Raw genomic sequence first — 21,105 nt, forward strand, 5'->3', positions numbered from 1 at the left:
ATCATATAATTGTTTTTTTACAATGTACTATTCACAATACCTTATAACCTTATATACAATTTTAACAAACTATTCCAGAATCATCTCCATGCTTTTCACCAGACAAACTATTTGTTTTCCCAATTACCTTTTTTACTGGATCCACGAGTTTACCTGGATTTACCTTCCCATAATCATCTTCATGCGTTTCACCAGACAAAACGTTTGTTTTCCAAATGTTTTTCACTGGATAATCTTCACGGGCACTGTAAGGGGATTCCTTTACATATTGCAAAATCTCTGCCTTCTTTTTCACAATGTTTCTTATTGCCTCAAGGAGCTTGGCTGGGTCTACCTTCCCTTTACCAATTACTTGTCCTTTTTCTTCATCTACGGTGATGGAACTCACTCCTAGGCCAAAAATCAAAATAACCAAAGAAAAAATAAAATTATAAGAACGTGTTAAAGTATTGATTAAATTTACTCTATAAAACAAGAGAATCCGTCAATTTTTATCAAATATATTATTCAAGAGATTGTTCAAATAAATAGTTCAACACTATTAAGGAGAGATAAAATCATTGGTGGCTTCTTAACTTGATATCAGAGCTAAATATTTTGAGTTCAAACCTTGACTCTATCAATTTATCCGTATTTCAATTAAATATTTCATATATCATAAGGGAGTTTGAGCCCATACTTTTCCTATAAAGTCAAGTTCTTAGGAAAAGTGAAGTCAAGTTCTTAGGAAAAGTGATGATAGAATAATTAATTCATCAAAAGTGGGGGAAATTGTAATGTAAAATAATATTCTAGAAAATAGAATATGTACCGAAGATCTTATGCAACTTTTTCCTCAGTTTCGCAGGACATGCCTTGCAACAATTAATATTCACTTTAAGCACACAAAAATTCTGCAAAATATCAATCAAAGAACATCATTCAAAAAAAAAAAAATTATATATATCATTGAATTTTACAAAATTAAATAAAAAAGAGATTGATAGATGATATTATATATATATATACCGGAGGAAAGGTGTTATTGGGCTTTGCTTCCATGGGAAGCAACTGCATGGAATACCTCAAGAACCCTAATGGAGATTGATTAGTTGGGTCTTGAAGAAGACAAAGTAAAGTTCACTGCAGGAAAATTCGTTCAAATATATATAGAGAGATATATATGCCTGAGCTATTCTAGAAAAGAAAAATATATATTTTTGATTGAAATATATATGGCAATTAATTAAGTCCTTCCATACGAGTTCTTAAATACATATATTTATTCGAATTTTAATTAGGTCTAGAATATTTTGTTTATTGTAATAAGTATCACGATCGAGTAAATGGAGCATAGATTGGCTCTTAATTATTAACATACCAATAATAGGATTTTTTAACTAAATGGTATCACCGACCCATAAATGGTTAACATCACCTTAGAATCTATATAAGAGATTCAATCCAAATTTAATTAGAAGAGAAAAAATTATATAGACCTATATATAGACTTTTTTTTTTTTTTTTTTTGACATGTCCGCACAAGAGGATGAGGGGGATTTGAACTAGTGACTTCCACTTCATTAGGCGTGGTCTCAGCCAATTGAACTACCTCTTGAAAACATATATAGATTTTTTTTTGGAACATATATACAAACACTTTCACCGCTACTTTTTCGTCTACGCATTAGATCGTTAGCTTCCCCCTCTACTTCTTCACTAGATGTCCAAAGCTAGTATCCTTTTTTTCTTTTTTTTTTTTCTTTGAAAAACCCTAGATTTGGTTGCAGTACCTGTTTTGGTGTCCACCAAGCTTTTCCTGTTGGGTACCTCTCTTACTGAACAAAGTATTTATAAGTTTCTCTTCGGCAACTCCAATCTAACAATTTTCAGTGCTATTTTTCTTGTTGTGGTACGTCTTTTCGCTTGTTGATGTCGTTGTTGTTGAGTAGATATAGTTCCGTTTTTAGAATATTTTCTCTACAAACTGCCCTTTGTGGCGACCCCAATTCATCAAATGGGCAAGATCATTTATTAGTAAAGTTTTTTCGCATTGATTTCTAGTTGTTTTAGGCTCTTGTTTAAGTTGTCCGCCCTTAATTTGTTTGTATTTTGTATGATGTAGTCCATCCTTTCCCCTAACCAACTAAATTACCAAGCAATATTGAATCAAAATAGGAAGTTGGGAAAAATGGTTAGTTATCTCCTATAGTATATAATAAAAAGAAAAAATATTAGACTTATAACTCTTTTAAAACTTATCGACACATGTCAGCAAGTAATTGAAAGTATTAAAAAAAAAAGCAATTCAAGTGTCTAACGTGACTTCATTCACATGTTAACACATGTAAGTAAAGTGTAACATAATCATATGTATAACCAAAAAAAAAAAAATTTTGTTAAAACAAAAATTTTTAAAACATGGCCCAAAAACAAAAAATTTACAAGAAAGGAAAATCTTATGGAAATCTATATCTTAGATTAGCTGTTGACTTAATCTCATAGTAGAGAGACTTAGACCTGCAAAAGGAAAAACCATCCATGCAACTTGATAGGGCGGCCCAAAATAGACGAAAAAAAGATCTGCTCCTCCGCTCTGGTGTTGCTCTTAGCTTGGAGTGGAACGAGGACACGATAGCTAATCAATAGGGATAAAAACTAGGGGTGAAAATGCGGTTATAGTTAATAGTTATTGGCTAAAACCGCTAACCGTAACCACCTAGGCGGTTAGTGATTTTCCTAACCGCTTTTAAAAGTAATTAGAGGTTAGCAGGAGGTTATTGACCACTAGCCACCCGCCTTTTTCACCCCTAATAAAAATAATGGTTTGATTTAAAGGGGAACTAGGAAAATTAAGCGGAAAATTGATACCTTTTTAGGCAAAATGCAATAGTTGAATGTGTGAAATCATTGTATTGTAATTTTCTTTTCATCTCTCTTTCTTCAACTTTCCAAAAGTTGGACAAAATATATAAAACTAAGAGGTAAATGGGTGAGAAAGAGATAGGCCAAAACTTCTATCAAACACTCTCCAATTTAGGGGTGTACATGCAGATGTGGATGTGATTATTTGCAGTATCCACATCTGTATCATATTTTTACTATCTGCATCCGTGCAGTTATTGAGGTTATTAAATGCGATTATTATTCGCTATGTGATGTCTGCATATTAGGTAATGGGCCTATTTTAGTCTCTTGGGCCTTCTTTGGGTCTCTATTAAGGCCTATTCTAAATAATTGTGAAAATTATTTGAGCTTCTTTCTTCTTTTTTTTTTTTTTTTTTTTTTTTTGAGTGTTTTAGGCTTATTTTAATTTTTTTAAGCCCTAATGTTTTGAAAATATATATATGTTTTTTTATGTCGAGGAACCTCTCCAAGGCAGGGACCTTCGAACCCACCCCTGCAAAGTAAACCCTGATCCCGTGCACTGTACCCTCGAAAATTTTCCTCCACGGAACTGGTTAAGTCATTGGCTTTTCACCAGGGAGTGTGACCCCAAAGAATTATTTGCACCTATGAGGTGTTGAATTTGGGATCTTGAAATAAGCAATATCTTAAGACCAAGACCTTCACCACTTGAGCCAACCCCGAGGTGTACATACATAACCTATGCAAACAAGAACAACAGCTAATAGCACAAAAAAACATAGCTATCTATTTAAAGCCAGGTTATGTGACATGTTGTTTGGTACAAATATGTTGGTTGTTTCTTGATTGATTGAACGTTTCTGTGTTTGGAGGACGTACTCATGACTATTTTATTTTTCTGTTATGAGATTTTTGTTTTTGGGTTTCAAATTTCTACGTGCGTGGGTATGATTTGTTCGAATTTTTGAAAGAAAATCTTCACAAAAATGACTAAAGATTGAATTCTTTTGAAGTTTCATATTTAATAATGTTTTTGTGGTTTTGGAGATTAATCTTATGGGTTTTGATTGTGTAAAATATAATATTTTTAACCAATTTTGAAGTCTTTTTTTTTTTTTTTCTTTTTCTTTTTTAAGAAAAAATCCGGCCATGTATTTTGTTGAAAAGATGATTTCTTTTCATTGATTTTAAATACCCATATGTTTTTTAACCCACAAGTCAATAGATTTTATTATTTTGGACGAAATTCATGCTATTAAATGGAGTTTTAGTGTGAAAATTCAAAGAAGAAGAAAAAATGAGAAAAATGGTTTAGAGAATAAAAACTTATATCTTTTGTACTTTTCAGTAAGGGAATGACACATGCATGGAACACAAAAATTAAAAAACACAAAAACACCAGATTATTTGCTATTATCTTCTACAATCTTTTCTAAACTCTCAAATTCTCATTTCCCCCGTGCCATTCCAACACTACAGAAATCATGCAGAATAATTAAAAAGAGCACCCAAATCCATTTCAAGAAAATAGATTTTTGGACTATCTCTTTTTCACCTTCAAGTTGTGACCGATAGAAAATCATGAGCTTATATATAGATCATGTGAGTTTTATTTATTTATTTATTTATTTTTTTTTTTTTTTATTTTTTAAATAACGTCAACGAAAAAAATTGATGCAGTTGCTGATATGTTATGATTGGCGATGAATTTTGACGTCGTCACTAATAGGTATATATATATATATATATATAACACCTAAAGATCACAATATCATGAACATAAGCTAAACTCAGATGGCAATATATTAATTTTATATTTTGATTAACAAAATACAAATTGTAGAAATGGTCTCTCTCTGTTAATCAAAATATAAAATTAATATATTGCAAGCTGAGTTTAGCTTATAATGTTCATGATATTGTGATCTTTAGGTGTTATATATATATATATATATATATACTGTTGGCAAAATGGCAACCCTCTCTTTATCCAGAACGCGCGGTACGTGTAACTAGCGATGGAGCCGTGGAGGAAGGGTCTTTCATTCTCTCATGACGGGGGCTCTTCTTTTAAATATCTATGCACGAAACCGTGTACAAAAAGTCATGGATGGGCTATAATGTGATGGTTTTTTTAGTTCTATAAAGAATAAAATATAATCAAGTGGAAAATGGATCAATGGAAAAAAGAGAATCCATTGAAAATTCCTCCAACTAGCTCACCAGCTCCCAAGAGTTTGGGGCGTTGATATAATCAAGTGGAAAATGGATCAATGGAAAAAAGAGAATCCATTGAAAATTCCTCCAACTAGTTACGTGTATAGGAGAGTTTTGATAATTTCCTTAATGACATTCCTGCATCGGCTCAAACATTTGCCGTCACGTCCTAATGCAACGACTATTTCCAAAGCATCACCTTTCGGTATGAGATGTTGAAACCTAAAGTCTCTATTTAGATCTATTAATCTTCAAGGAGCATCGTAAGGTTACAATTTTTTATTTACCTTTTATTGATGTTTGAGAGGGAATATAGTTTTAAAATAACCTGATCTTCAAGTGGTGCAAGCACTTAGAAAAGATGGAAGGAGTTGGAGTTGCTATGGACATATTATTGAGGAAGTTTGAGGGGTGTTAAGTAGTCTACAAAGATAGAAAGTTAATCATATTATACGATATCTCAATGATGCCGCCCATTGTCTTACGAAAAAAACGCTTTCTCTCACCGTGGAACAAGGTCTTATTGAGGAAATTCCCCATTGTATTTCGGATATTATATTTGTAGAGCGTTGTGTTTAATGCAGTTTTTCAATCCATAGAAATCGCTCTATTCTTTACCAAAAAAAATTAAAAAATAACTTGATCTTAGAAATAGATTGGTGTTGAAGGTAGATTAGGAGTTTTTGCACATTCATAGAGAATGCTGTTAGGATGTCAAAAATGCATATGCAGAGTATATTTGTTCTATTATTTTCCATAGTTCCTTTTTCTTTTTTTTCTTTTTTCTTTTTTTATTAAATCTGAAGTCCCTTCTCCCCCCCCCCCCAAAACAAAAAAAATGCGGACGCTCAAATTGGGATATTTTGCAAATGTCCTCAATCTGACACTTATCTGTTTGGTTTTGAGGATAATTGAGGAAGATGTATGTTGATATGACTATTGGTTTTGGGTTACTGTTTTCTTTCTGCTTGAGTTCTCCTTTGTTTGATTGTTTGGGTGCTGAGAAAAATGAAGAGGAGTGACATAATAGAATTTGTGTATGCTTTTTATTTTTTTGTTTCTTTGTTTGTTTGTTTTTTTTTTTTTTTTAATGTTTCCTGAGTGGCTGAGTGTTCCAAAAAGAGAAGTTTCCCTCGACCAGGCGAATATGGGGGCAATCATTGGGGGAAGGGTATTATTGATTTAAGAGAGATCCTTGTGGGGTGTAAGGCCTGATGGGGATGTTTAATTAAGAACAAGGCAGCTAAGTTGCGAATGTGGTCATGTGACATGTTGCTGTGATAATGTGATTGTGCTATTAGATTTAACTAGCTTATAACTCGCGCTATGCGTGAAATTTTTCATTATAATTTCATTTTAAAATTTAAATACATTATTTTTCATTATAAATTAAAAAGATGTATAAAAATATATATCACATCTTTAATTAAAAAATAATAATTAAATATTTGTTCCTATAAGTATATATAATTTAAAATGAATAGTACAAATGAATATATATAATATTTGATTATTATTTTTATTAATGGGAAAAATATCCTATTTATGGGCTTAGAATCTTTTTAGAGAGATCTTGACCATTAATCAAATATTGTCCAATCTAAAATACATCGGAGAAGATCGTGTTCAGTGTTACAAGCCCACCATATTGTGCCATCCAATGAGAGATTAATACCCCGCAGACACCGATGCCCACGCCACTACATGCCACCCACCCCGGCTTAACAAAAGATCTATCTTCATGTATATAAAATATGAAGGAGAAGACACTGAAATCAGCGGTTTGCACAGTATCTAGTTTTGTTAGTTGATTTTCCTTGAAAAGATGTTTACCACTCTACCTTTTTAAAACCTCGAACTAAAATAGAATACAATGGGTGGTGTGGAGTGAGATGTCAATCTCTCTCGTTGAAATGCACAAAAATATAAGTTTGTGCTTCAACTCTATAGGCATTATTCTCATATATGATGATTGGCTTTAGATGGGAATATATAGATCATCGATGGTACTTTAACCAAACCAAATTAAAAACATTCAGATTCCTATTTGTTACAAATTTCCCAATTTTTATTTCAACATCCTCTAAATTAAGATATTCGAAATCAAAGAAGATACATAGAGTTGGAATATTGTATGGGAAAGAATCGTGTCGCACTATTCTTCTACTTTTGGAGAAAAAGAGTCCCACGCCAGGAAGTTAATTGGAAGACACAACCGATCCCTGAGAAATTGACAATGACATCCGACATATTCAATTTCGACTGCTGTCGTTTTAAGATTTCTTGGTACTACAAATGTTTATGTTCGTTTCCTTTCCCTACTTGTTTCTAAGAACAAGTCTTACTTTACTATTTGCAGTCAACCCAAGCAGCTTTCACGCATAAATATGAGTTGTACTAGATACGCGCCTCCCGGGTCTCAATGAAGCTTTGTAAAGGATCCGACTTTTGTGATTAGAAGAAGAAGAAGAAGAAGAAGGATCGGGTAGTGATGGGGGTGTCTGTGGAGGCAAGTGAGCTTTGGGAAGGGGTGCTGGAGCTGACCAAGACGGCGCAGGACAAGAAGAGCGACGCGCTGCTCTGGGCGGTGCAGCTAAGCGCCAGCCTCAGCGCCGCCGGGGTGGCCCTGCCCTCGGTGGAGCTGGCCCATCTCATGGTCTCGTACATCTGCTTCGGCAATCACGTGCCCATCGCGTGGAAGTTCCTCGAGAAGGCCTTGGCCGTCAAGATTGCCCCTCCAATGCTCGTCCTCTCCCTCCTCTCCATCAGGTCCTCTTTTTTCAACTTTTTGGCTTTTATTTATTTTTTTCTTCTTCTTCTTAAGAATGTATTTATGTTTGGTTTGGCGTTCATATTTTCCTCTATGAATTGCATGTATTTGCGTACATCAACTAATGATTTATTGGGTTTCATATGCTTCAACTGTATGGGCTGGTGAAATTACTAGGGATTTTTGGTAGTGATTTTTTTTTTTTTTTTTTTTTTTTTAAAAAAAGCTTTGTATAGTTTATATGTGATTGTCATTCTTAATTTTTTATGGAAAGGAGTTTGCTGAAGTTCTCTCATTTGGCTATGTGCACTCTTCCACTGATTGAATTGACATCCGCTGCTTTTCATTGTCTGTGACAGGGTCATCCCGAATCGGCAAAACCAGCCTGGAGCATATAGAATATATATGGAGCTTCTCAAGCGACATGCATTTTCATTTGCACCTCCAATCCTTGGTCCAAATGATCAAAAGTAAGGCTCAACTTTTTCTTATTATTTTGTTGTACAAAGATGGGTTGATGGTCTCTTTGTCAGTGTTACATTCAAGATTTACTATCAGTGGACCTATGATACATTGCAATCTCTAAGGGTAGTTAAGTTGGTTTAAAAGCTAAACAAAGAAAACTCGAACACTTCACAATACAAGAGTGCTAAATGAGAAAGATCATAGTGATTTGTCCTTGTGTTATTAGATTTTGCACTTTTAATTCCTTAGTATGGCCACTAGTTGGCTTGCCTTGTGCAGCAGTGGCTGTTTTCTAATGTCAATTGGCATTCCACTAAGGACCGAAATTTTCTTCAAACTGGGTTGGAGTAATAAACCACTTAGAGGCCAACTCAAAGTCGATCATGATTTTGGGCCAAAGTTTTACTAAAAGAGAGATCACAAGATCCCCATCACAATGCTCATATTTTATTGGGGGTTGTCCATTCGATTTCTAACATGTGGACAACAACCAAAAAAGTGTCCCACCACACTGCTGTAAATATGATTAAGAATATAAAACACTTTTTAGAGTATGATTTGTCAGTATTTGGTTGAATACACAATCTTTCTTCGAGCGGTTGTATTCTTTCAAGTTACGTCATGAAGAGGGAGATCAATTAGGATGTAACCCATCCAAGAGGGGTAAGTTTGAGGTGAAGTTGTTATATAAAGTGTTAACTGGCCAGGATAGTCCTGCATTTCCATGGAAGAGTATTTGACGAGTAAAGGCTCCATTGAGGGTGGCATTTGTTTGTGTGGACAACAACTTTAGGGAAAATATTCACGCATGATAATCTGCGAAAGAGGAATATTGTGGTGGTTGAGCGGTGTTGTATGTGTCAAAAGAGTGGGGAGTCTGTTGATCACCTTTTGCTTTATTGCGAAGTCGCTGGCAACTCTAGAGTTACATTCTTATGTTGTTTGGGGTAGAGTGGGTTATGCCGAGATGGGTAATGAATTTGTTGACAAATTGGGGTGGTTTGATTGGGTGCGGTCTAGCTAATAAGGAAGTATAGAGGCTGGTTTCGTTGTGTTTAATGTGGTGTATCTGGCATTAGAGAAATGCTCGGCTTTTTGAAGACATAGAGATTTTGGTGGTAGGGTTGCGGAAGTCTATTCTTAATACGTTACATATATGAATAGCGGCTCATGATAGCTTGGATTTTCCTACTTTTGCAGATTTTTTGAATTTATTTTCTTTTTCTTCCTATTAGTTGTTCTCATGTATACTCCTCTCTGTGTACTAGGGGTGGCGCCCCTCTATGCTTTATTAATGGTATGAAATTACTTATTAAAAAAAAAAAAAGTATTTGGTTGAATAAGTAGCTTGTTGATTCTCACTTGAATATTACTGTATGTAAAAAAAAAGAATTTCTACATTGTGAGTGCTCTTCAATGCTACCCGTCCTGAAAATCCTGAAGGCATCTTCGTTGAAAATGAATGATTGTGTTCATGCTCTATTATTTTCTCCTAATAAAGTCTGTTTTCATCAGATTCCACACCTTCCCCCACCCCCCACCCTGCAAAAAAAAAAAAAGCATGAAAAACCCTTTGTTGTACTGATGAAATACGCTGTCTTTGGTTTCATTTAACATACCTAAAGAAAAACTTGAAGTCTTATCTTGACCTTTCTGTTAAGTGGTCTTTTTTATGTTTGTTTCTGTTAGATACCTTTTTTTCTGTAGATTTAAGTACTGAAATACATTTTGGATGAAATTACAGGATCATGAAATCCATTGATGCTGTTCTTCATCTTTCCCAGATTTATGGCCTTCAAGTGTGTGAGCCTGGGGTGCTTCTTGTTGAATTTGTCTTTTCAGTTGTGTGGCAGTTACTTGATGCCTCTTTAGATGATGAAGGGTTGCTGGAACTTACCCCAGAAAAAAAGTCTAGATGGCCAACCAGGTCACAAGATATGGATATAGATGGTCATGATAGCTTTAGTGAGAAGAGAGCAGATCGTAATGAAGGGCTGCAGAAAGTAAATACTGCAATGGCTGTTGAGATGATTGGAGAGTTTTTGCAAAACAAAGTGACTTCAAGGATTCTATACTTGGCACGTCGAAACATGTAAGAACTTATATTCATAAGTGAGAACTGAAAAATAAGCAGTTCATTGAGTGGCTTGTCATTTTCAACCCAAATAATACCTAACATCACTGCAGTAATGTGATTAAATAAACTTGAGTGTCCAATTAGAATTTTGAGAAATCCAATGAATAGAAGGTACTTGAGGCATAAATATTTTCTTCTTGTAGGCCATCACATTGGGGAGTTTTCATCCAGCGAATGCAACTGCTTGCAGCAGAATCAGCGGTCTTGAGGAATTCAAAACACATAAGTCCAGAGACCCTTCTGCAGTTGACATCTGATACACGTGAAGTTTTGTCTCGAGAATGCAAAACAATGTCAGGGAAAGAGTTTCATGCTGTCATGGCTTCTGGGTCTCTGATATCATCTGCTAATCAATTGCATGGGATAGGTTGCTCTGCACTTTGGCTCCCTATTGATCTGTTTCTGGAAGATGCTATGGATGGATCACAAGTGGCAGCAACTAGTGCTGTTGAAATTCTTACTGGTAGGACTCAATTTTTTATTCTAATGCTCAAGTCATTGATTTACCTGGAGTGGAGGATACTTCAGTTCTTCTAAGCAGCGTAATTGAACAAGAATTACTGTTGCAGGTTTGGTACAGGCTCTGCAGGCTGTTAATGGTACCACATGGCACGATACATTTTTAGGTTTATGGATTGCAGCTCTACGACTAGTGCAAAGGGTAGGAATTAATTTCTAAGGAAGTAATGTTTACCTTTAACCATTGATTTCTTCTATTTTGTTGGAAATACAATTCTTAAAGAAGAGACATTTCAAACTAATCAAGTTGCTTATGTATCAAACAAAGGAAATATTGAGAAATGATAAATTTGGCAGTCTGTAAAGAAGTTGCATGAAACACTAATTAAGCTTTAACTTCCTTCCAATCTTATTTGGAATTTAATTTTTCTTCATTTCCCACCCAGTAGGACGCACCTATGATACTTAGGCATGCTGCACACTTGAGGATGAGTATTCAAACCTCTTTTCAATATTTATGAGAAATGTATTTGTTCACCATAAAGAAGTGCAGACTTATCAAGGAAGTACGTGTTTTCTTTATGGAATTTACATGCGATGAATGTTTGTGTGATTCTTTTTCTTTCTTGCCACCTGACACACATACATATAGAAAATGTTTAAATATTATAATTTCAGGAAGACACATGTATAAACTCGGTCCCCTGTCTAGACTAGAATGCAGTTGGATCTCAGGAAGCATCATTCTAAAGATTCCCCTATGTCCTATATAACTTCAGTTTCTAGATATTTACATTGATCTGCCTTCATCTTTCTTTTTTTTAGGAGAGAGATATCTGTGAAGGTCCTGTGCCTCGCCTAGATACTTGCATGTGCATGTTATTGTCTATTACAACACTTACAGTTGCTAATTTTATTGAGGAAGAGGAAAGTGAACTGATTGATGAAACCGAACACATCCCTACCAAGCAAAGCAAAGAAAAACAGGTTCAGGGAAAGCGTCGCAAGGATTTAGTTACCAGCTTGCAGCTATTGGGTGATTATGAGGGCTTGTTGACTGCACCTCAGGCTGTTAGTTTGATAGCTAATCAGGCTGCTGCCAAAGCAATAATGTTCATTTCAGGCCTTCCAGTCAGTAGCGGGTACTATGAATGTGTGAGCATAAATGACATGCCAATGAACTGTTGTAAGTAATTATTACTTTCAGCATCAGTACTTGATTTTGTGAAGGCTTTTAGTTTGGTGCGCAGAAGATAGGTGTAACAATAAATATTCCTGGATGCACCTGATCTTGATTATATATATATATATATATATTCCTGGATGGGCATGCCTCTGCATTTGTTTTGTTGCAAATCAACCTGATTGATTCTGCATTCTCCCCTGGAGGTTACCTCAGATATAAGTTTCATTAACAAAAGATCAGGTTGATTATGCTGAGTTGCATTACTTTTGCTGGACCTTACCAATGATGGTTTCTCATGTTCTGTTTTGTCTTGCAGCTGGAAACATGTGGCATCTGATTGTTGAGGCTTGTATCGCAAGGAATCTACTGGACACATCAGCATATTTCTGGCCAGGTTATGTCAATGTTGCACGGAGCAACCAAGTTCCTCGTAGTGTTCCTGGGCAAGCACTTGGTTGGTCATCATTGATGAAGGGGTCCCCTCTAACTCCGTCATTGATAAATGCTTTGGTTGCCACCCCAGCTTCTAGGTATAATATGGTTGTATCTCTTATTTATTTCTTCTTCTTCTTCTTCTTCTTTTTTCTTTTCTTTTTACCATTTTGAGACTTTGGGAGGATTTAAGGAAAGTAAGCTCAGATGGTAGCATTTCTTCTTTTGATGCCATAGAAAGGTATCACTACAACAAAAGAGACCGCATGGTGGTTAAAATCCAATCTCCAACTCCAAAGCCTGCCCCTCTTTAGAGAGATGTCTTCACAGTCACAGCAGTATTGACCTTAAAGCATATGCAATCAGTCAAAAACTTCCATGGCTTTCCCCCTTTTTCGTTTATTTCTGTTGCGGATAATTCCTGTGTCATGTACAGTATCTTCTACATAGCTGGTGTCGAGCCGGACAAAGGCCTAGGTTTGTAGACTATAGTCAAAGTCATCACACACCTTATGCAAGTTCATCATGAGCTGATCGCATTTGGTTGGGACTAAGGTTTTGTCAAGCTGAGTATGATGTTGCATGTCAAAGAATACCTCTATTCCATAACCCAGTGGTAGGGCCAGTATTTTGGTTTGGGGGGGGCGGAGATTAAAAAAATTAAAGATTATTACTAACGAAATAAATAAACAATTCGAAAAAGTCATCACACACCTTGCAATTTATTTTTTCACGCCTAGCATTAATTTATTAACGCCATATTTTTTTCAAATTGTTTTTTTCGAAAATCATGGTTAACTGTCAAAAAGGGATGCCTTTCGCCTTGTTCTATGAACTATCTTGTCACTGCACACCTCCTAACCTATAAAAAAAAATGGCTAGTTACTTGATTTGTTGATTGGCATGAATTTTTAGGCAAGTTTGAAGAGAGGGCTAGAGGTTGTACTATAATTGTTTGACAAGATTTTTTGGGGACTCAAAATTTTGATATTTGTTTCACAACTCACAAGTTCCATATTTACTAGGTAACTAGGTCGGCAGTTTTTTCATTAAACACTAGGTTTCCCAAACAATGACGTTTCAGTAAACACAGTGAAATTAAAACGAATGTTATTAAATGTAGTGTTTCATGAGCATGTAACAGTGTGGTGTCAAATACACTAGTCTAACACAGTAACATTGAAGGCTTAGCATGACCTAGCAATGTTATCGTTTGTGATTCTAGAAACGCTTCCAAACTCATGTCAGTGTTAGGAAACGCGTTGCCGGTAATGTTAGGAAAAGCCAATAACACTAACCGGCACCAGTAATGCTAGGAAACTCATTGCCAGAGTGTATTATCGGCCATGGGTGGTTCGGTGTCAAATACATTGACTGGCGCTGGAGTGCTTAGTCCGTTGAGACTGAGAGATATAGCTGGTAATGTTTTTTTTTTGATAGGTAAAATTGTATAATGGCCTAGAAGGGTGGGCAACCAGGACTACTGGGGAAACTCTTCCTGGGCCAAAGGAATTTTTTGGCCATCCAGGGGGAGGTGTTTGCCCCTCTCGCCTTCTGCTGGCTCCGCCCCTACCATAACCAGTACACGCATACATTCATGTGCATGTGTCTTAAGAGTATATGTATATACATATATATGCTGGAGATGGTAGGTGTCGAGTTAACTATTATAATTCCTGACTGTAACCTGGTCTTCAGTTACACCCTTCTTTTTCCTGAAGCCAGGTATATCAGATGCTCTTTTTTGTAAATTTATCAGGTATATCAGATGCTCTTTTTTGTAAATTTACCCAGTGGTAATACAACTGAATTTAAGCTCATGGATTTGATGGAAGCTTAGCAGAACTCGAGAAAATATATGAGATTGCAGTCAATGGTTCTGATGACGAGAAGATATCTGCTGCTACCATTCTCTGTGGGGCATCTCTGGTTCGTGGTTGGAATATACAGGTAATGTGTAGGCCATAGACTTTTTACTAGTTTTGTGCAAGAGCAGATTACTTATCTTCTTTATTGCATAAGGTCTCCCCCCCCCCCCCGGCCTATCTCCATTTATTTTAATTTGTTATGATTTCAATTGTTTGCAGGAGCACACCATTCTTTTTATTATGAGATTGCTATTGCCTCCAGTCCCTGCAGATTACTCTGGGAGTGATAGCCATTTGATCAGCTGTGCTCCATTTTTGAATGTCCTCCTTGTTGGAATATCAGCTGTAGACTGCGTTCAGATTTTCTCCTTACATGGCTTGGTGGGTTGCTCTTTAAAATGGTCTACTAACTAAGATATGCTTATGGAGGTTGCATTTGAATTAGTTACTGGAACGGTGTTTGGGAGGAGGCAAGATTCCTTCTTCTGCCTCTGCATACACACACACACAATTAGTGAATGTACTCAAACTTAATTGAAACAAAAAGAGAGGATAGCATACGTGGACCATACAAAGAAATTAGTAACTCCATTGCTTTCATGTTCTCCATGAACTGATATTGTTTTCCATTCATTGCCAGGTTCCATTGCTTGCAGGTGCATTGATGCCCATCTGTGAGGTTTTTGGGTCTTGTATACCCAATGTATCATGGGCTCTCACAACAGGGGAGGAACTCTCTTGTCATGCAGTGTTCTGCAATGCATTTACACTTCTGCTGAAGTTATGGAGGTTTGATCAGCCACCTGTTGAGCATGTGATGGGAGATGCACCGCCAATTGCTTCCCAGCTAAGGCCTGAATACCTCTTATTGGTTCGGAACTCACAATTATCATCCTTTGGAAGATTACCTAAGGATCGGATGAAAAGCAGAAGACTTTCCAGATTCTTAAGTGTTTCTAGAGAACCTATATTTATTGATTCGTTTCCAAACTTAAAACTCTGGTACCGGCAGCATCAAGAATGTATGACTTCCATCCTCTCTGCTCTTGTACCTGGGACCCCTGTTCATCAGATTGTTGATACACTCCTCGATATGATGTTCAGAAAAATAAATAGAGGTGGTCAGCCTTTAACTCAAACTTCAGGAACCACTAATTCCGCAGGATCTGGGGCTCTGGATTCCTCTGTTAGACTCAAAGTGCCTGCATGGGATATCCTGGAGGGTACTCCCTTTGTGCTTGATGCTGCTCTTACGGCCTGTGCCCATGGAAGACTCTCTCCCCGTGAACTTGCTACAGGTATATCCAGTTTTCTTAGAATCTCTAGAATTCAAATTTTATTAATCTTCATGCTTTAAAGGTTATCAAATCATAAGAACAAGAATTTTAAAGAAAACAGGCAAAGCACTGACCCTGGATGTGTGAGCAAGTTGAACCTTATTTTATTATCACAATTTCTTTTTCCTTAGAATTTTTAATATGCATTTATCTACAGAAATCTGGTCACACTCGTGACGAAATATGTGGTGAATTCGCTAAAGTTGGTGTTTCTGTATATCTTTGCGGTTCAATAAAAAATTTACGATCCTCGCTTTACCTAACAAAAAAGAAATGTATGGCCCTTTCCAAAAATAGAAAAGGACTTTTGGGAATGACTGAACGATTGATTTCCTAGTCGTGTCTTCTCTTTGAACTTTTAGAAAAAGATTATGTTCTATTGTTAGATTGTTGATTGAATTCCTCAAGACTTGACGCTCTTCATCCCAGGAGTCAAAGATCTAGCTGATTTTCTTCCAGCAACTTTGGCTACCATTCTAAGCTACCTTTCCGCCGAAGTAACACGAGGCATATGGAAGCCAGCTTTTATGAATGGAACTGATTGGCCAAGCCCAGCTGCAAACTTATCCATTGTTGAGCAACAGATTAAGAAAATATTAGCTGCCACTGGTGTTGATGTCCCAAGCCTTGCCGTAGGTAATTCCTTGTATTCTCTAGATAATGGATTGTCATTATGGGTTGTTGAATATGTGTTATTTAACAAATGAAAAATCTCCATTCACTCTGCCTCCACTGCAAAGATCAAATATCCTATCCTAAGTGACTTTTCAGCAAAAGTTGGGACGGTGGACTCTGAACCAAATTATATATCATATATTGTGTAAATCTATTGGATTATATGGAAAATACTTCATCGAAGATCAGTAGATTATTGTAATATAAGTATACCCTATAATTATTGTTGCAGAATGATCTTCTCATGGTGAAGATGCAGGAAAATGGAATTTTCTGAGCTTGCATGTAATTTTAACATATGTTGGACTAGAAACTTGGGGTTTGACAAATCAATCTGTCGTCATTAGAGCCAACTGTTTTCTTTGCAGGTGGGAGCTCTCCAGCTACACTTCCTTTACCGTTGGCTGCCCTAGTAAGCCTCACAATTACTTATAAATTTGACAAAGCCACTGAACGCTTCCTCGGCATGATTGGCCCAGCCTTGAATTCCCTTGCTTCTAGTTGCCCCTGGCCATGCATGCCGATCGTAGCCTCTTTGTGGGCCCTGAAGATAAAGCGTTGGAGTGATTTTTTTGTGTTCTCAGCTTCGCATACTGTTTTCCACCATAACAGTGATGCTGTGGTACAGCTTCTTAAAACCTGCTTCACATCCACTCTTGGGCTATGTTCCTCCCACATTTACAGCAATGGTGGTGTGGGTGCCCTCCTTGGCCATGGCATTGGCTCCCACTTCTCTGCTGGGATCACTCCAGTAGCCCCTGGAATTCTTTATTTAAGAGTGCATCGGTCTATCAGAGACGTTATGTTCATGACGGAAGAAATTGTCTCTCTGCTAATGCATTCTGTAAGAGATATTGCAAGTAATGGGTTGCCTAAAGATAAAGTGGCGAAATTGAAGAAGGCCAAGTATGGTTTGAGATATGGGCAGGTTTCTCTTGCTGCAGCAATGATGCGTGTCAAGCTTGCGGCTTCACTTGGGGCTTCATTGGTTTGGATATCTGGTGGATCAGGTTTGGTTCAATCTTTGATCAGAGAAACCCTACCTTCTTGGTTTCTGTCAGTCCATGTGTTAGGGCAGGAAGTTGAAGAATCTGGAAGTATGATTTCTATGCTGGGGGGTTATGCTCTTGCATACTTTGTGCTGCTTTGTGGGACATTTGCTTGGGGAGTTGACTCGACATCGACAGCATCAAAACGACGGCCAAGGATTCTTGAGGCCCACTTAGAATTTCTTGCAAGAGCACTAGATGGAAAGATATCTCTTGGTTGTGATTGTGCCACTTGGCAGGCATATGTATCAGGGTTTGTGAGCTTGTTGGTGGGTTGCACCCCAATGTGGGTGCTGGAGGTTGATGTGGATGTGTTGAAGAGGCTGAGTAAAGGATTAAGGCAGTGGAATGAGGAAGAATTGGCTTTGGCACTGCTGGGACTTGGAGGGGTAGGTGCAATGGGTGCAGCAGCTGAATTGATAATTGAAAGAGAGTTTTAACCAAAAAATTGCTGATTGAATTTGTGTGTTCTGTAATCTTTAACACTATAGGTAGAGGCTTCATTAGAATTCATCTAATTACACTATATAGCTTTCTGTACAATCATAGCTCTAGTAAAATCTCAAGGAGGTTGTAATGAAGAACAGAGATTTCCTCTATAATTTTCATGGTTATTTTGGTTATCTTGGCCCGCAAGGCAGGTAGGATGGCTCTTATTAAAGCTGTACACAGAAGATCTCTATATATATAAACATTAAGATGGCTCCAAAATCTCAAGGAGGTTGTAAAGAAGAACAAAGATTTCCTCCTCTATAATTTTAATGCTTATTTTGGTTATCTTGGCCAGCAAGGCAGGTAGGATGGGTCTTATTAAAGCTGTACACAGAAGATCTCTATATATATAAACATTAAGAAGGCTGCCTTTGGGAGCCATTTATCCTGTCTTTTGGAGTTGATCAACTAACTTATTCATTTCTTTTGCAACATAATCGTCATTGTTTATATTTATTTATTTTTGAAAATCTATATTAATAAACATTTATTTAATTATTGTTAAGATTTTATCATTCAAGTTAATTTTCTTTATAAACTCGTAAAAATTATGGATAAATGCAAAATTGGTCCATGGGTTGGCCTAATTTATAAATGACATAAATTTCCTCCAAACCGGTATGGAGAAAATATCCTCAAACTCATGTAAAATAGTCTTAAGTATCTATAAATATTTAAAAGGCACATTAAATTCTTAACCTCATTAATGGCAGTTTACTAATTTATACTAAATGTAATGTGCCTTTTAAATGTTTATAGACATTTGGCACTATTTTACATGGATTTGAGGATATTTCCTCCATACCGGTTTGGAGGAAATTTTTGTCCATTTATAAATCACTCCATGTGGTTTAAAAAATAATTTATAGGTCCTTAGGGTAAGCCAAAATAACATTTTACTCTTTGAACTCATTTTTCGTTAAATGACTTAATAGAAACCGTTACATTGCCACATCACACACAATAAAAATAAAACACGAGTTTTTTTTATTTTTTTTTTTTATTTATGCTTTTAAAAAATGACAAATAAGCTTTTCCACGTCATTTTGAGGCTCCAACACACGCTCCCCGTCAAATTAAATAAACATAATCACTCTATATCTCTTGTGCCACCGTCGTCTTCATCTTTCCCAACGATTCTTGCCGTCGTCTTCATCTTCCGATGGGTGTGATCTTCGATTTGTGAGTTACTCTGAGATTTTTGAGCATCTGCGTTTTTGGATTAGTGCATTTTTGGGCAGTCTTCCTATGGAAATTCGGATTTGTTTTTGGGCATTGAAGCATCTTCAAAAATTGTTTCCGGGCATCAGAAACAATCTATTCCCCTCTCTCTCTCTCTCTCTCTCACAGTTTTTTTTGGGGAAGATGAAGACGACGGCAGCAAGAATCTCTCTCTCTCTCTCTCAGTTTTTTTGGGGAAGATGAAGACGACGGCAGCAAAAATTGATGGGAAAGATGAAGACGTCGATATAAAGACGAAGATGAATATGACAGCAAGAATCGTTGGGAAAGATGAAGACGACGGTGGCACAGGGAATATAAAGGAGGGATATAAAGGGATTATGTTTATTTAATTTGACTTGAAATGTGTGTTGGAGCCTCAAAATGACGTGAAAAAGTTTACTTATCATTTTTTAAAAGCATAAATATTTTTATTGGGTATGATGTGGCAATGTAACGGTTTCCGTTAAGTCACTTAACGAAAAATGAGTTTATGGAGTAAAATGTTATTTTGGCCTACCCTAGGGACCTATAAATTATTTTTTAAACCACATGGAGTGATTTGTAAATTAGGCCAACCACATTGACTAATTTTGCATTTATCCCTAAAAATTAATATCACCAATCTTAGATTTGTAATAAATCATATAATTGTTTTTTTTTCAATGTACTATTTACAATATCTTATAACCATATATACAATTTTAACAAGCTATTCTAGAATCATCTCCATGCTTTTCACCAGACAAACTATTTGTTTTCCCAATTACCTTTTTTACTGGATCCACGAGTTTAGCTGGATTTACCTTCCCATAATCATCTTCATGCTTTTCACCAGACAAAACGTTTGTTTTCCAAATGTTTTTCACTGGATAATCTTCACGGGCACTGTAAGGGGATTCCTTTACATATTGCAAAATCTCTGCCTTCTTTTTCACAATGTTTCTTATTGCCTCAAGGAGCTTGGCTGGGTCTACCTTCCCTTTACCAATTACTTGTCCTTTTTCTTCATCTACGGTGATGGAAATCACTCCTAGGCCAAAAATCAAAATAACCAAAAAAAAAAAAAAAAATTATAAGAACGTGTTAAATTATTGATTAAATTTACTCTATAAAACAAGAGAACCCGTCAATTCTTATCAAATATATTATTCAAGAGATTGTTGAAACAAATAGTTTAACACTATTAAGGAGAGATAAAATCATCGGTGGCTTGTTAACTTGATATCAGAGCTAAAGATTTTGAGTTCAAACCTTGATTATGTCAATTTATCCGTATTTCAATTAAATATTTCACATATTAGAATGAAGTTTGAGCCCATACTTTTCCTATAAGCTCGAGTTTTTAAGAAAAGTGGTGATAGAATAATTAATTCATCAAAAGTGGGGGAAATTGTAATGTAAAATAATATTCTAGAAAATAGAATATGTACCGAAGATCTTATGCAACTTTTTCCTCAGTTTCGCAGGACATGCCTTGCAACAATTAATATTCACTTTAAGCACACAAAAATTCTGCAAAATATCAATCAAAGAACATCATTCCAAAAAAAAAATTATATATATCATTGAATTTTACAAAATTAAATAAAAAGAGATTGATAGATGATATTATATATACCGGAGGAAAGGTGGTACTGGGCTTTGCTTCCATGGGAAGCAACTGCAGAATACCTCAAGAACCCTAATGGAGGTTGATTAGTTGGGTCTTGAAGAAGACAAAGAAAAGTTCACTGCAGGAAAATTCGTTCAAATATATATATGCCTGAGCTATTCTAGAAAAGAAAAATATATATTTTTGATTGAAATATATATGGCAATTAATTAAGTCCTTCCTTCCATACGAGTTCTTAAATACATATATTTATTCGAATTTTAATTAGGTCAAGAATATTTTGTTTATTGTAATAAGTATCACGATCGAGTAAATGGAGCATAGATTGGCTCTTA

General features: G+C 36.0%; 2 protein-coding genes across 3 annotated transcripts; one reads left to right on the forward strand and one right to left on the reverse strand.

Annotated features, from left to right (window-relative positions):
• Positions 1–61: 61 nt before the first annotated feature.
• On the reverse strand, positions 62–1,056 carry LOC132169078 (heavy metal-associated isoprenylated plant protein 22-like). Its single transcript, XM_059580166.1, has 3 exons — positions 1,009–1,056; positions 812–893; positions 62–390 (listed from the first exon to the last, which is right to left on the reverse strand). The coding sequence occupies exons 1-3, from the start codon at positions 1,054–1,056 to the stop codon at positions 62–64; spliced, it is 459 nt and encodes a 152-aa protein (XP_059436149.1).
• Positions 1,057–7,211: 6,155 nt separating this feature from the next.
• Positions 7,212–18,219, forward strand: LOC132168928 (mediator of RNA polymerase II transcription subunit 33B-like). Of its 2 annotated transcripts, XM_059580020.1 has the most exons (12): positions 7,212–7,833; positions 8,194–8,304; positions 10,044–10,391; positions 10,580–10,899; positions 11,006–11,097; positions 11,721–12,081; positions 12,398–12,611; positions 14,349–14,463; positions 14,601–14,762; positions 15,022–15,679; positions 16,148–16,354; positions 16,762–18,219. In XM_059580020.1, the coding sequence occupies exons 1-12, from the start codon at positions 7,556–7,558 to the stop codon at positions 17,880–17,882; spliced, it is 3,987 nt and encodes a 1,328-aa protein (XP_059436003.1). In that variant the 5' UTR covers positions 7,212–7,555; the 3' UTR covers positions 17,883–18,219. The 2 variants fall into 2 exon arrangements, with proteins under 2 accessions (XP_059436003.1, XP_059436004.1); XM_059580021.1 differs by lacking the exon at positions 7,212–7,833 and having other exon boundaries at positions 8,234–8,304; positions 10,084–10,391.
• Positions 18,220–21,105: the final 2,886 nt, after the last annotated feature.

The sequence above is a fragment of the Corylus avellana genome, chromosome ca2 (assembly GCF_901000735.1).
Source record: "Corylus avellana chromosome ca2, CavTom2PMs-1.0".
NCBI classification, from domain to species: Eukaryota; Viridiplantae; Streptophyta; class Magnoliopsida; order Fagales; family Betulaceae; genus Corylus; species Corylus avellana.